General features: G+C 44.6%; 1 protein-coding gene and 1 long non-coding RNA gene across 9 annotated transcripts in view; one reads left to right on the top strand and one right to left on the bottom strand.

Moving 5' to 3' along the window:
• The window catches only part of LOC110532970 (protein Dok-7), a 109,724-nt gene that overhangs the window by 58,866 nt on the left and 35,291 nt on the right, over positions 1-15,567 (top strand). For 2 of the 5 annotated variants that reach the window (XM_090209878.1, XM_090209883.1), the window contains 3 exons: positions 2,229-2,357; positions 3,958-4,203; positions 8,852-10,418. In XM_090209878.1, the coding sequence (XP_090066004.1) occupies positions 2,229-2,357; positions 3,958-4,203; positions 8,852-8,994 (518 nt within the window). In that variant the 3' untranslated portion in view covers positions 8,995-10,418. Of the gene's footprint in view, positions 1-2,228; positions 2,358-3,957; positions 4,204-8,851; positions 10,419-15,567 lie in introns of those variants that run through there. The other 3 variants (XM_090209879.1, XM_090209882.1, XM_090209881.1) reach the window with 3 other exon arrangements.
• Positions 12,468-15,152, bottom strand: LOC149974662 (uncharacterized). 4 transcript variants are annotated; one of them, XR_016488724.1, is made up of 3 exons: positions 14,037-15,152; positions 13,426-13,519; positions 12,468-12,767 (listed from the first exon to the last, which is right to left on the bottom strand). It is a non-coding gene; the product is annotated as an uncharacterized LOC149974662 (long non-coding RNA). The 4 variants fall into 4 exon arrangements; XR_016488723.1 differs by having other exon boundaries at positions 12,471-13,519; positions 14,037-14,224; positions 14,366-15,152; XR_016488726.1 differs by having other exon boundaries at positions 12,476-13,519; positions 14,037-14,506; positions 14,695-15,152.

Here is a 15,567-nt window from a genome sequence, read left to right as displayed (position 1 = left end):
GTCTAATGGCCTGTATATATTCATTAATCTGTCTAATGACCTGTATATATTCATTAACCAGTCTAATGGCCTGTATATATTCATTAACCAGTCTAATGGTCTGTGTATATTCATTAACCAGTCTAATGACCTGTATATATTCATTAACCTGTCTAATGATCTGTATATATTCATGAACCTGTCTAATGGTCTGTATATATTCATTAACCAGTCTAATGACCTGTATATATTCATTAACCAGTCTAATGACCTGTATATATTCATTAACCAGTCTAATGATCTGTATATATTCATGAACCTGTCTAATGGTCTGTATATATTCATTAATCTGTCTAATGGCCTGTATATATTCATTAACCAGTCTAATGATCTGTATATATTCATTAACCTGTCTAATGATCTGTATATATTCATGAACCTGTCTAATGGTCTGTATATATTCATTAACCAGTCTAATGACCTGTATATATTCATTAACCAGTCTAATGACCTGTATATATTCATTAACCAGTCTAATGATCTGTATATATTCATGAACCTGTCTAATGGTCTGTATATATTCATTAACCAGTCTAATGACCTGTATATATTCATTAACCAGTCTAATGGTCTGTGTATACTCATTAACCAGTCTAATGGCCTGTATATATTCATTAACCAGTCTAATGACCTGTATATATTCATTAACCAGTCTAATGATCTGTATATATTCATTAACCAGTCTAATGACCTGTATATATTCATTAACCAGTCTAATGATCTGTATATATTCATTAACAAGTCTAATGACCTGTATATATTCATTAACCAGTCTAATGATCTGTATATATTCATTAACCAGTCTAATGGTCTGTGTATACTCATTAACCAGTCTAATGGCCTGTATATATTCATTAACCAGTCTAATGACCTGTATATATTCATTAACCAGTCTAATGATCTGTATATATTCATTAACCTGTCTAATGGTCTGTATATATTCATTAACCAGTCTAATGGCCTGTATATATTCATGAACCTGTCTAATGGTCTGTGTATACTCATTAACCTGTCTAATGGTCTGTATATATTCATTAACCTGTCTAGTGGTCTGTATATATTCATTAACCAGTCTAATGGTCTGTATATATTCATTAACCAGTCTAATGACCTGTATATATTCATTAACCAGTCTAATGGCCTGTATATATTCATTAACCAGTCTAATGGTCTGTATATATTCATTAACCTGTCTAGTGGTCTGTATATATTCATTAACCAGTCTAATGGCCTGTATATATTCATTAACCTGTCTAATGACCTGTATATACTCATTAACCACTCTAATGGCCTGTATATATTCATTAATCTGTCTAATGGTCTGTGTATACTCATTAACCTGTCTAATGATCTGTATATATTCATTAACCTGTCTAGTGGTCTGTATATATTCATTAACCAGTCTAATGATCTGTATATATTCATTAACCAGTCTAATGATCTGTATATATTCATTAACCAGTCTAATGACCTGTATATATTCATTAACCAGTCTAATGGTCTGTGTATACTCATTAACCAGTCTAATGGCCTGTATATATTCATTAACCAGTCTAATGACCTGTATATATTCATTAACCAGTCTAATGATCTGTATATATTCATTAACCTGTCTAATGGTCTGTATATATTCATTAACCAGTCTAATGGCCTGTATATATTCATGAACCTGTCTAATGGTCTGTGTATACTCATTAACCTGTCTAATGGTCTGTATATATTCATTAACCTGTCTAGTGGTCTGTATATATTCATTAACCAGTCTAATGGTCTGTATATATTCATTAACCAGTCTAATGACCTGTATATATTCATTAACCAGTCTAATGGCCTGTATATATTCATTAACCAGTCTAATGGTCTGTATATATTCATTAACCTGTCTAGTGGTCTGTATATATTCATTAACCAGTCTAATGGCCTGTATATATTCATTAACCTGTCTAATGACCTGTATATACTCATTAACCACTCTAATGGCCTGTATATATTCATTAACCTGTCTAATGATCTGTATATATTCATTAACCTGTCTAGTGGTCTGTATATATTCATTAACCAGTCTAATGGTCTGTATATATTCATTAACCAGTCTAATGACCTGTATATATTCATTAACTAGTCTAATGGCCTGTATATACTCATTAACTTGTTGGTGATAACATTCATTACTGCCTTACATTTCTCAGATCCACCACCCCAGTGTAGAGAGGTGGTGCGGGGTGAGGCGGGCCTCTCTCACCCTCTCTCACCCTCCTATTCACCCCCACTTCCCCCCGGCACGATGACGCCAAGCAGACAGACCTCAGTCTCTGGCGGTGAGAGCAATGCATCCTGGTTGTTTTTTACCAACATGACATGATCTCCAAGGTTTTATCTTTTTAAAATGCCTTTTCATGTGGACACGTCCTTCGTCATGTGGGTTTGAAAATACGACTGTTGACTAATCGTAGGTTACAAATACCGCTACATCCATGAAATCAAACTTTATTTAAATGTACATTTGACATTGCGGGACACTTTACATTTTGTCCTGCTCACATCATTATATTCTGTTACTACTACTACTACTACTTCGGTCGGGTCCCGTCCGTCCGTCCGTCCGTTATGGAAACCAAACATCTCACTGAATCAACAAGCACAAATAAAAAATAGCTCCACCTATGGCCTCCTATAACACACACAAGCACACACCCTCTCTGTCCCTCACTGAGATAACCTGTGCATTGTATTTCTACTCCGTCCGTCATTCATTCATTCTCCCAGGGAGTGTCTGTCTGTCTGACTGACTCTCTGTCATTCTCCCAGGGAGTGTCTGTCTGACTGACTGACTCTCTGTCATTCTCCCAGGGAGTGTCTGTCTGACTGACTGACTCTCTGTCAGTCTCCCAGGGAGTGTCTGTCTGTCTGTCTGACTGACTCTGTCATTCTCCCAGGGAGTGTCTGTCTGTCTGACTGACTCTGTCATTCTCCCAGGGAGTGTCTGTCTGACTGACTGACTCTGTCATTCTCCCAGGGAGTGTCTGTCTGACTGACTGACTCTGTCATTCTCCCAGGGAGTGTCTGTCAGACTGACTGACTCTGTCATTCTCCCAGGGAGTGTCTGTCTGACTGACTGACTCTGTCCTTCTCCCAGGGAGTGTCTGTCTGACTGACTGACTCTCTGTCATTCTCCCAGGGAGTGTCTGTCTGACTGACTGACTCTCTGTCATTCTCCCAGGGAGTGTCTGTCTGACTGACTGACTCTGTCATTCTCCCAGGGAGTGTCTGTCTGACTGACTGACTCTGTCCTTCTCCCAGGGAGTGTCTGTCTGACTGACTGACTCTCTGTCATTCTCCCAGGGAGTGTCTGTCTGACTGACTGACTCTCTGTCATTCTCCCAGGGAGTGTCTGTCTGACTGACTGACTCTCTGTCATTCTCCCAGGGAGTGTCTGTCTGACTGACTGACTCAGTCTCCCAGGGAGTGTCTGTCTGTCTGTCTGACTGACTCTGTCATTCTCCCAGGGAGTGTCTGTCTGTCTGACTGACTCTGTCATTCTCCCAGGGAGTGTCTGTCTGACTGACTGACTCTCTGTCATTCTCCCAGGGAGTGTCTGTCTGACTGACTGACTCTCTGTCATTCTCCCAGGGAGTGTCTGTCTGACTGACTGACTCTCTGTCATTCTCCCAGGGAGTGTCTGTCTGACTGACTGACTCTCTGTCAGTCTCCCAGGGAGTGTCTGTCTGTCTGTCTGACTGACTCTGTCATTCTCCCAGGGAGTGTCTGTCTGTCTGACTGACTCTGTCATTCTCCCAGGGAGTGTCTGTCTGTCTGACTGACTCTGTCATTCTCCCAGGGAGTGTCTGTCTGTCTGTCTGACTCTGTCATTCTCCCAGGGAGTGTCTGTCTGACTGACTGACTCTGTCATTCTCCCAGGGAGATTCTTTAAGTTTCCTCCGGATGCTTCCGCCATGATGATGTCATCAGTCCTGGACAGGCGTCACCACACCGACCCCAGTGTGAACTACGTCAACATCCCCGTTAGCCCTGCGGCTAAAGCTAACAGAGCTGGCAGAGAGCTGCTGTACATGGAGCTGGATCTACATCCAGAGCCCTACGGTGGGCCAGTTTCCACCAACACCACTGCAGCGAGGGGTAACCCTGTGCAGCTGCGCAGACCCAGTAAGAACACCAACCCCTCTCAGATGGCCATTTTAAATAGATGTTTACCATTTCGGCTCAGTGTTTACGGCTCTCCATGTTGGCTCAAGTGTTTTGCTGGCTGGTTTGGCTGGCTGGCTGGCAGGTTTGGCTGGCAGGTTGATTGGCTGACTGGTTTGGCTGGCAGGTTGATTGGCTGACTGGTTTGGCTGGCAGGTTTATTGGCTGGCTGGCAGGCTGGCAGGTTGGCTGGCAGGTTTGGCTGGCAGGTTGGTTGTTGGGCTGGCTGGCTGGCAGGTTGGTTGTTGGGCTGGCTGGCTGGCAGGTTGGTTGTTGGGCTGGCTGGCTGGCAGGTTGGTTGTTGGGCTGGCTGGCTGGCAGGTTGGTTGTTGGGCTGGCAGGTTGATTGTTGGGCTGGCTGGCAGGTTGGTTGTTGGGCTGGCTGGCTGGCAGGTTGGTTGTTGGGCTGGCTGGCAGGTTTGGCTGGCCTGCTGTCCCTTAGTCTTGCTCTCAATCTCGTATCCCAAATGGCACCCTATTCCCTAAGTAGTGCACTACTTTAGACCAGAGCCCTATGGGCCCTTTAACACTAGACAATAGGGTGCTGTTGACTCTGGCTGTTTCCTAGCTGTCTAAAGGGGACTTTTCTCATCCCATTTCCTTAATTCCTTCATACGTCCAATAAGTTTTGACTAGTGTGCCAAGAAGATTGTGATGCTTCAACTCTTCTGTGTAGTCTGGAGGAAATTCATTTTAGACTTAGACGGGCTTAGTTATGGGAGAAGAGAGTGACTGAGTCCCGCCACACACACACACACACACACACACACACACACACACACACACACACACACACACACACACACACACACACACACACACACACACACACACACACACACACACACACACACACACACACACACACACAGAGAAGCGGTGTCAATGGGTCACCATGGAAACAGTGTAATTGATGGAAAATCACTCATTAAATCGTCGTGCTGAACACAGGAATTTATTTAACCGCTCGTTCTCGCTGCACACAATCCTCTGCTTTATCAAATACAAAATGGGGTTACGTCTCAATTGACGCCCTATTCCCTATATAGTACACAACTTTAGACCAGGGCCCACCACGGTGTTCTGATCAACAGTAGTGTACTATGTACGCACTGCAATATCATCATCATTGAAAGTATCCCCAAAAAGAGCCCTGTTCCCTATATAGTACACTACTTTAGACCAGGGCCCACCACGGTGTTCTGATCAACAGTAGTGTGCTATATTAGGGAACAGGGCTCTTTTTGGGGATACTTTCAATGATGATGATATTGCTGTGGGTTGTTTTCCCAGTAGAATGATGCAGAGACGGCTATTCTAGCAACTCTCAGACTACCTGGATTGTCTAGTCCAGTGCTGTCCAATCCTCTTCCTGGAGATCTACTGTCCTGTAGGTTATCACTCCAACCCTCTTCCTGGAGATCTACTGTCCTGTAGGTTATCACTCCAACCCTCTTCCTGGAGATCTACTGTCCTGTAGGTTATCACTCCAACCCTCTTCCTGGAGATCTACTGTCCTGTAGGTTTTCAGTCCAACCCTCTTCCTGGAGATCTACTGTCCTGTAGGTTTTCAGTCCAATCCTCTTCCTAGAGATCTACTGTCCTGTAGGTTTTCAGTCCAACCCTAATTTAACACACCTGATTCTACTAATTAGCTGCTCAACAAGACCTTAACTAGCTGAATCAGATATGCTAAATTAGGGTTGGACTAAAAACCTACAGGACAGTAGATCTCCAGGAAGAGGGTTGGTCTAAAAACCCACAGGACAGTAGATCTCCAGGAAGAGGGTTGGCCAGCCCTGACCTAGTTATTGTGATGATGTTTGCGTCCTAAATGGCAGTCTATTCCCTTCATAGTGCCATGTTTTAGGACCAAGATCCACAGGGCTTCAGAATCTCCTGAAAGAGCCACAAGATGGCGCTGTAATGTTTCATTACTACAAAATCCTACTTCCTGTGTTCAATTTCAATCTGAACTGAATGAATTCATGATGATTAACTATAATGATGCAGTCGATGACCCCCTGCGTGGGACGACATTCAAGGTTTTATTAAAACAATGTAACGGCATTTACATCTGAACAAATCCCCAGTAAAGAAGACATCAGGAATGGAAAAGTTGTTTAAAACGACATTGGAGCATTTTCAACAAACACTGTTAATCAGATCAAAGTACATCTATTGATAAGACAGAGCAGAGTTGGACTGAACTATTACATCCATGGAGTCGGACTCAAACAATTACATCCGTGGAGTTGGACTGAACCATTATGGAGTTGGACTGAACCATTACATCCACGGAGTTGGACTGAACCATTACATCCATGGAGTCGGACTCAAACAATTACATCCATGGAGTTGGACTGAACCATTATGGAGTTGGACTGAACCATTACATCCATGGAGTTGGACTGAACCATTATGGATTTCGACTCAACCATTACATCCACGGAGTTGGACTCAACCATTACATCCATGGAGTTTAAACTAGAGATCTGTGTTTTTTCTGCATTGGCTGCATCTCAACCCACCCCATCCTCCGATGTCTGCCTTCTGGGGAAACTCAACCATCCAATGATTTATAAATAAATAATCTGGGCTCCCAAAAGGAATGATCTCTATAATATATGAACAACTCTTGGAAAGCTCATATTCAGAGCTAGCCAATTAAAAAGTATGGTCCACAGATCTAAGTGAATCTGAAACACCCTTTAACTGGAACAGAATATGGAGAGATATGATCTTGGGTATCCTGTAATCCAAAACATAAAATGTAGTAGTTTAACTTTGTTCACAGACTGTACTTAACAGCAATGAACATGATGGGGCTGGACAGGGACATGTTGAGCTGGAGGGAATGGGATGGGGCTGGACAGGGACATGTTGAGCTGGAGGGAATGGGATGGGGCTGGACAGGGACATGTGGAGCTGGAGGGAATGGGATGGGGCTGGACAGGGACATGTTGAGCTGGGGGGGGAATGGGATGGGGCTGGACAGGGACATGTGGAGCTGGAGGGAATGGGATGGGGCTGGACAGGGACATGTGGAGCTGGAGGGAATGGGATGGGGCTGGACAGGGACATGTTGAGCTGGGGGGGGGAATGGGATGGGGCTGGACGGGGACATGTTGAGCTGAGGGGGAATGGGATGGGGCTGGACAGGGACATGTTGAGCTGGGGAGAATGGACAGGGACATGTTGAGCTGAGGGAATGGGATGGGGCTGGACAGGGACATGTTGAGCTGGGGAGAATGGGATGGGGCTGGACAGGGACATGTTGAGCTGGGGAGAATGGACAGGGACATGTTGAGCTGAGGGAATGGGATGGGGCTGGACAGGGACATGTTGAGCTGGGGAGAATGGGATGGGGCTGGACAGGGACATGTTGAGCTGGAGGGAATGGGATGGGGCTGGACAGGGACATGTTGAGCTGGGGGGGGGGGGAATGGGATGGGGCTGGACTGGGACATGTTGAGCTGGGGGGGGGGGGAATGGGATGGGGCTGGACAGGGACATGTTGAGCTGGGGGGGGGGATGGGATGGGGCTTGTTGAGCTGGGGGGAATGGGATGGGGCTGGACAGGGACATGTTGAGCTGGAGGGAATGGGATGGGGCTGGGGCTTGTTGAGCTGGGGGGAATGGGATGGGGCTGGACAGGGACATGTTGAGCTGGGGGGGAATGGGATGGGGCTGGGGCTTGTTGAGCTGGGGGGAATGGGATGGGGCACTTTGACTAAAATCTAGTTTTGGGGAGGATGATCTGACAGCCACCAGTGATAGGGAACCTGATGTTACCTCTCTCTCCATCCATGGTGTCTGAATAGAGGAGCAGACTGGAGAGGAGATTCAGCAACTCTTAAGAGGATAGTGGAAGTGGATAAAAAAAATAGATATACTTCATTGTTAAACCCATTTGAGTTTAGGTCCGTTGCCTTCATCAGCAACCCAGTCATTTAAAAGTAATTTATGATTTATTGCTAAGAAATGGGTGTCCATCAGCAAACACAATGATGACTCCACCACACTGAGATCCTATGTGTATGTATTTATTTACTTGTTTAACCTTTATTGAACTAGGCAAGTCAGTTAAGAACAAATTCTTCTTTACAATGACGGTATTCATTATAATGGTTTAATAGGACATGTTTATAACCTAAGGTTGATTATAATACCTACTGTTGGGAACACATCATTATAATACCTACTGTTGGGAACACATCATTATAATACCTACTGTTGGGAACACATCATTATAATACCTACTGTTGGGAACACATCATTATAATACCTACTGTTGGGAACATACAGCACACAGTGGCCTACAGTCTCTTCCTCCTTGGTGCTATATGGCTTCTTGTACTGTGATAATCTCCTACTAGGAAACATAGAACCTGCTCAAAGCCATTGGATGTGTGTCCCGATTACACCACCCTTCTCCCAAAGTGTACACTCGCACACTACCCGTCATGGATTAAGGTTTGTTATAAGCAAAGTGTGCAGGACAAACACTTCGGGAGAAGGCAGGATGATCGGGAGACTGGTTTTTATGTTCTAGTAGAGGACCATGATGTTGTAGTCACTGGTTGTTGTTGTTGGTCTTCCTGTCCAGTAGGGGGCTCCACCACATACGCCCACATAGACATCGCAGCCTCAGAGACAGCTCAGAGAGTAGCAGCAGAACATGCCCAGGGGAGAGAGGACAGGCTGATGGAGCTGGAGGAGAACACACCCAGGGGAGAGAGGACAGGCTGATGGAGGAGAACACGCCCAGGGGAGAGAGGACAGGCACCCTGCAGTCTCTCTCTCTGTCTCACTCACTCACACACATCTACCTGAAATTATGAGTGTTTTCTTGTAAATATTAACTGCTTTGTTTGCCAAGAGATTATTTATTAACTTGTTTTATATTTAGCCACCCTCTGCCTTGATGACAGCTTTGCAAACTCTTGGCATTCTCTCAACCAGCTTCACCTGGAATGCTTTGCCAACAGTCGTGAAGGAGTTCCCACATATGCTGAGCACTTGTTGGCTGCTTTTCCTTCACTCTGCAGTCCAACTCATCCCAAACCATCTCATTTATGTTGAGATCAGTTGATTGTGGAGGCCAGGTCATCTGATGCAGCACTCCATTACTCTCCTTCTCGGTCAAATAGCTCTTACACAGCCTGGAGGTGTGTTGGGTCATTGTCCTGTTGAAAAACAAATGATAGTCCCACTAAGCGCAAACCAGATGGGATGGTGTATCTCTGCAGAATGCTGTGGTAACCATGCTGGTTAAGTGTGCCTTGAATTCTAAATAAATCAGTGTCACCAGCAAAGCACCACCTCCTCCATGCTTCACTGTGGGAACCACACATGTGGAGATCATCAGTTCACCTAGCCTACGTCTCACAGAGACACAGCGGTTGGAAACAAAAATCTAAAATTTGGACTCATCAGACCAAAGGACAGATTTCCACCGGTCTAATGTTCATTGCTCGTGTTTCTTGGCCCAAGCAAGTCTCTTCTTATTATTGGTGTCCTTTAGCAGTGGTTTCTTTGCAGCAATATGACCACGAAGGCCTGATTCACGCAGTTGAGATGTCTATGACTTGAACTCTGAAGCATTTATTTGGGCTGCAATTTCTGAGGCTGGTAAGTCTAACTTAGCAGCAGAAGTAACTCTGGGTCTTCCTTTCCTGTGGCGGTCCTCATGAGAGCCAGTTTCATCACAGCGCTTGATGGTTTTTAAGACTGCACTTGAAGAAAGTTTCAAAGTTCTTGAAATGTTCCATATTGACTGACCTTCATGTCTTAAAGTAACAATGGACTGTTGTTTCTCTTTGCTTATTTGAGCTGTTCTTGCCATAATAGGGACTTGGTATTTTACCAAATAGGGCTATCTTCTGTATACCCCCCCTACCTTGTCACAACACAACTGATTGGCTGTAAGAAGGAAAGAAATTCCACAAATGCATTCCAGGTCACTACCTTATGAAGCTGGTTGAGAGAATGCAAAGCTGTCATCAAGGCAAAGGGTGGCTTCTTTGTAGAATCTCAAATATAAAATAAATGCTGATTTGTTTAACACTTTTTTTGGTTACTACATGATTCCATATGTGTTATTTCAACGTTTTGATGTCTTCACTATGATTCTACAATGTAGAAAATTGTAAAAATAAAGAACAACCCTGGGATTTTAACCTTTTATTTAACCAGGCAAGTCAGTTAAGAACAAATTCTTATTTTCAATGACGGTCTAGGAACAGTGGGTTAACTGGTCTAGGAACAGTGGGTTAACTGCCTTGTTCAGAGGCAGAATGACAGATTTGTACCTTGTCACCTCTGGGATTTGAACTTGCAACCTGGAATGAGGTGTGTCCAAACTTTTGACTGGTACTGTATATACAAAAACATCATTTTAATACTCGGCAGCATGACATTTAGTCAAGTGTTCAGTAAACACGGTCAGAGGACCACAAATACACACAGGCTGGGATTTAATCTAGACATGTTGAAGAGCACCTGACAGAACACAGGCTGGGATTTAATCTAGGCATGTTGAAGAGCACCTGACAGAACACAGGCTGGGATTTAATCTAGACATGTTGAAGAGCACCTGACAGAACACAGGCTGGGATTTAATCTAGACATGTTGAAGAGCACCTGACAGAACACAGGCTGGGATTTAATCTAGACATGTTGAAGAGCACCTGACAGAACACAGGCTGGGATTTAATCTAGACATGTTGAAGAGCACCTGACAGAACACAGGCTGGGATTTAATCTAGGCATGTTGAAGAGCACCTGACAGAACACAGGCTGGGATTTAATCTAGACATGTTGAAGAGCACCTGACAGAACACAGGCTGGGATTTAATCTAGACATGTTGAAGAGCACCTGACAGAACACAGGCTGGGATTTAATCTAGACATGTTGAAGAGCACCTGACAGAACACAGGCTGGGATTTAATCTAGGCATGTTGAAGAGCACCTGACAGAACACAGGCTGGGATTCAATCTAGGCATGTTGAAGAGCACCTGACAGAACACAGGCTGGGATTTAATCTAGACATGTTGAAGAGCACCTGACAGAACACAGGCTGGGATTTAATCTAGGCATGTTGAAGAGCACCTGACAGAACACAGGCTGGGATTTAATCTAGGCATGTTGAAGAGCACCTGACAGAACACAGGCTGGGATTTAATCTAGACATGTTGAAGAGCACCTGACAGAACACAGGCTGGGATTTAATCTAGACATGTTGAAGAGCACCTGACAGAACACAGGCTGGGATTTAATCTAGACATGTTGAAGAGCACCTGACAGAACACAGGCTGGGATTTAATCTAGACATGTTGAAGAGCACCTGACAGAACACAGGCTGGGATTTAATCTAGACATGTTGAAGAGCACCTGACAGAACACAGGCTGGGATTTAATCTAGGCATGTTGAAGAGCACCTGACAGAACACAGGCTGGGATTTAATCTAGACATGTTGAAGAGCACCTGACAGAACACAGGCTGGGATTTAATCTAGGCATGTTGAAGAGCACCTGACAGAACACAGGCTGGGATTTAATCTAGGCATGTTGAAGAGCACCTGACAGAACACAGGCTGGGATTTAATCTAGACATGTTGAAGAGCACCTGACAGAACACAGGCTGGGATTTAATCTAGACATGTTGAAGAGCACCTGACAGAACACAGGCTGGGATTTAATCTAGACATGTTGAAGAGCACCTGACAGAACACAGGCTGGGATTTAATCTAGGCATGTTGAAGAGCACCTGACAGAACACAGGCTGGGATTTAATCTAGACATGTTGAAGAGCACCTGACAGAACACAGGCTGGGATTTAATCTAGACATGTTGAAGAGCACCTGACAGAACACAGGCTGGGATTTAATCTAGACATGTTGAAGAGCACCTGACAGAACACAGGCTGGGATTTAATCTAGACATGTTGAAGAGCACCTGACAGAACACAGGCTGGGATTTAATCTAGGCATGTTGAAGAGCACCTGACAGAACACAGGCTGGGATTTAATCTAGACATGTTGAAGAGCACCTGACAGAACACAGGCTGGGATTTAATCTAGACATGTTGAAGAGCACCTGACAGAACACAGGCTGGGATTTAATCTAGACATGTTGAAGAGCACCTGACAGAACACAGGCTGGGATTTAATCTAGACATGTTGAAGAGCACCTGACAGAACACAGGCTGGGATTTAATCTAGACATGTTGAAGAGCACCTGACAGAACACAGGCTGGGATTTAATCTAGACATGTTGAAGAGCACCTGACAGAACACAGGCTGGGATTTAATCTAGACATGTTGAAGAGCACCTGACAGAACACAGGCTGGGATTTAATCTAGGCATGTTGAAGAGCACCTGACAGAACACAGGCTGGGATTTAATCTAGACATGTTGAAGAGCACCTGACAGAACACAGGCTGGGATTTAATCTAGACATGTTGAAGAGCACCTGACAGAACACAGGCTGGGATTCAATCTAGACATGTTGAAGAGCACCTGACAGAACACAGGCTGGGATTTAATCTAGGCATGTTGAAGAGCACCTGACAGAACACAGGCTGGGATTTAATCTAGGCATGTTGAAGAGCACCTGACAGAACACAGGCTGGGATTTAATCTAGGCATGTTGAAGAGCACCTGACAGAACACAGGCTGGGATTTAATCTAGACATGTTGAAGAGCACCTGACAGAACACAGGCTGGGATTTAATCTAGACATGTTGAAGAGCACCTGACAGAACACAGGCTGGGATTTAATCTAGACATGTTGAAGAGCACCTGACAGAACACAGGCTGGGATTTAATCTAGACATGTTGAAGAGCACCTGACAGAACACAGGCTGGGATTTAATCTAGGCATGTTGAAGAGCACCTGACAGAACACAGGCTGGGATTTAATCTAGACATGTTGAAGAGCACCTGACAGAACACAGGCTGGGATTTAATCTAGACATGTTGAAGAGCACCTGACAGAACACAGGCTGGGATTTAATCTAGACATGTTGAAGAGCACCTGACAGAACACAGGCTGGGATTTAATCTAGACATGTTGAAGAGCACCTGACAGAACACAGGCTGGGATTTAATCTAGACATGTTGAAGAGCACCTGACAGAACACAGGCTGGGATTTAATCTAGGCATGTTGAAGAGCACCTGACAGAACACAGGCTGGGATTCAATCTAGACATGTTGAAGAGCACCTGACAGAACACAGGCTGGGATTTAATCTAGACATGTTGAAGAGCACCTGACAGAACACAGGCTGGGATTTAATCTAGGCATGTTGAAGAGCACCTGACAGAACACAGGCTGGGATTTAATCTAGGCATGTTGAAGAGCACCTGACAGAACACAGGCTGGGATTTAATCTAGGCATGTTGAAGAGCACCTGACAGAACACAGGCTGGGATTTAATCTAGACATGTTGAAGAGCACCTGACAGAACACAGGCTGGGATTCAATCTAGGCATGTTGAAGAGCACCTGACAGAACACAGGCTGGGATTTAATCTAGGCATGTTGAAGAGCACCTGACAGAACACAGGCTGGGATTTAATCTAGGCATGTTGAAGAGCACCTGACAGAACACAGGCTGGGATTTAATCTAGGCATGTTGAAGAGCACCTGACAGAACACAGGCTGGGATTTAATCTAGACATGTTGAAGAGCACCTGACAGAACACAGGCTGGGATTTAATCTAGACATGTTGAAGAGCACCTGACAGAACACAGGCTGGGATTTAATCTAGGCATGTTGAAGAGCACCGGACAGAACACAGGCTGGGATTTAATCTAGGCATGTTGAAGAGCACCTGACAGAACACAGGCTGGGATTTAATCTAGGCATGTTGAAGAGCACCTGACAGAACACAGGCTGGGATTTAATCTAGGCATGTTGAAGAGCACCTGACAGAACACAGGCTGGGATTTAATCTAGACATGTTGAAGAGCACCTGACAGAACACAGGCTGGGATTTAATCTAGACATGTTGAAGAGCACCTGACAGAACACAGGCTGGGATTTAATCTAGGCATGTTGAAGAGCACCTGACAGAACACAGGCTGGGATTTAATCTAGGCATGTTGAAGAGCACCTGACAGAACACAGGCTGGGATTCAATCTAGACATGTTGAAGAGCACCTGACAGAACACAGGCTGGGATTTAATCTAGACATGTTGAAGAGCACCTGACAGAACACAGGCTGGGATTCAATCTAGACATGTTGAAGAGCACCTGACAGAACACAGGCTGGGATTTAATCTAGACATGTTGAAGAGCACCTGACAGAACACAGGCTGGGATTTAATCTAGGCATGTTGAAGAGCACCTGACAGAACACAGGCTGGGATTTAATCTAGACATGTTGAAGAGCACCTGACAGAACACAGGCTGGGATTTAATCTAGACATGTTGAAGAGCACCTGACAGAACACAGGCTGGGATTCAATCTAGACATGTTGAAGAGCACCTGACAGAACACAGGCTGGGATTTAATCTAGACATGTTGAAGAGCACCTGACAGAACACAGGCTGGGATTTAATCTAGGCATGTTGAAGAGCACCTGACAGAACACAGGCTGGGATTTAATCTAGACATGTTGAAGAGCACCTGACAGAACACAGGCTGGGATTTAATCTAGACATGTTGAAGAGCACCTGACAGAACACAGGCTGGGATTTAATCTAGGCATGTTGAAGAGCACCTGACAGAACACAGGCTGGGATTTAATCTAGGCATGTTGAAGAGCACCTGACAGAACACAGGCTGGGATTTAATCTAGACATGTTGAAGAGCACCTGACAGAACACAGGCTGGGATTTAATCTAGACATGTTGAAGAGCACCTGACAGAACACAGGCTGGGATTTAATCTAGACATGTTGAAGAGCACCTGACAGAACACAGGCTGGGATTTAATCTAGACATGTTGAAGAGCACCTGACAGAACACAGGCTGGGATTTAATCTAGACATGTTGAAGAGCACCTGACAGAACACAGGCTGGGATTTAATCTAGACATGTTGAAGAGCACCTGACAGAACACAGGCTGGGATTTAATCTAGACATGTTGAAGAGCACCTGACAGAACACAGGCTGGGATTTAATCTAGACATGTTGAAGAGCACCTGACAGAACACAGGCTGGGATTTAATCTAGACATGTTGAAGAGCACCTGACAGAACACAGGCTGGGATTTAATCTAGACATGTTGAAGAGCACCTGACAGAACACAGGCTGGGATTTAATCTAGGCATGTTGAAGAGCACCTGACAGAACACAGGCTGGGATTTAAT

Source organism: Oncorhynchus mykiss, chromosome 19 (genome assembly GCF_057628025.1).
Source record: "Oncorhynchus mykiss isolate SJ-2025 chromosome 19, ASM5762802v1, whole genome shotgun sequence".
NCBI lineage: Eukaryota > Metazoa > Chordata > Actinopteri > Salmoniformes > Salmonidae > Oncorhynchus > Oncorhynchus mykiss.
The sequence above is the reverse complement of the archived record's forward strand: the minus strand, read 5'-3'. Positions and strand labels throughout refer to the sequence as shown.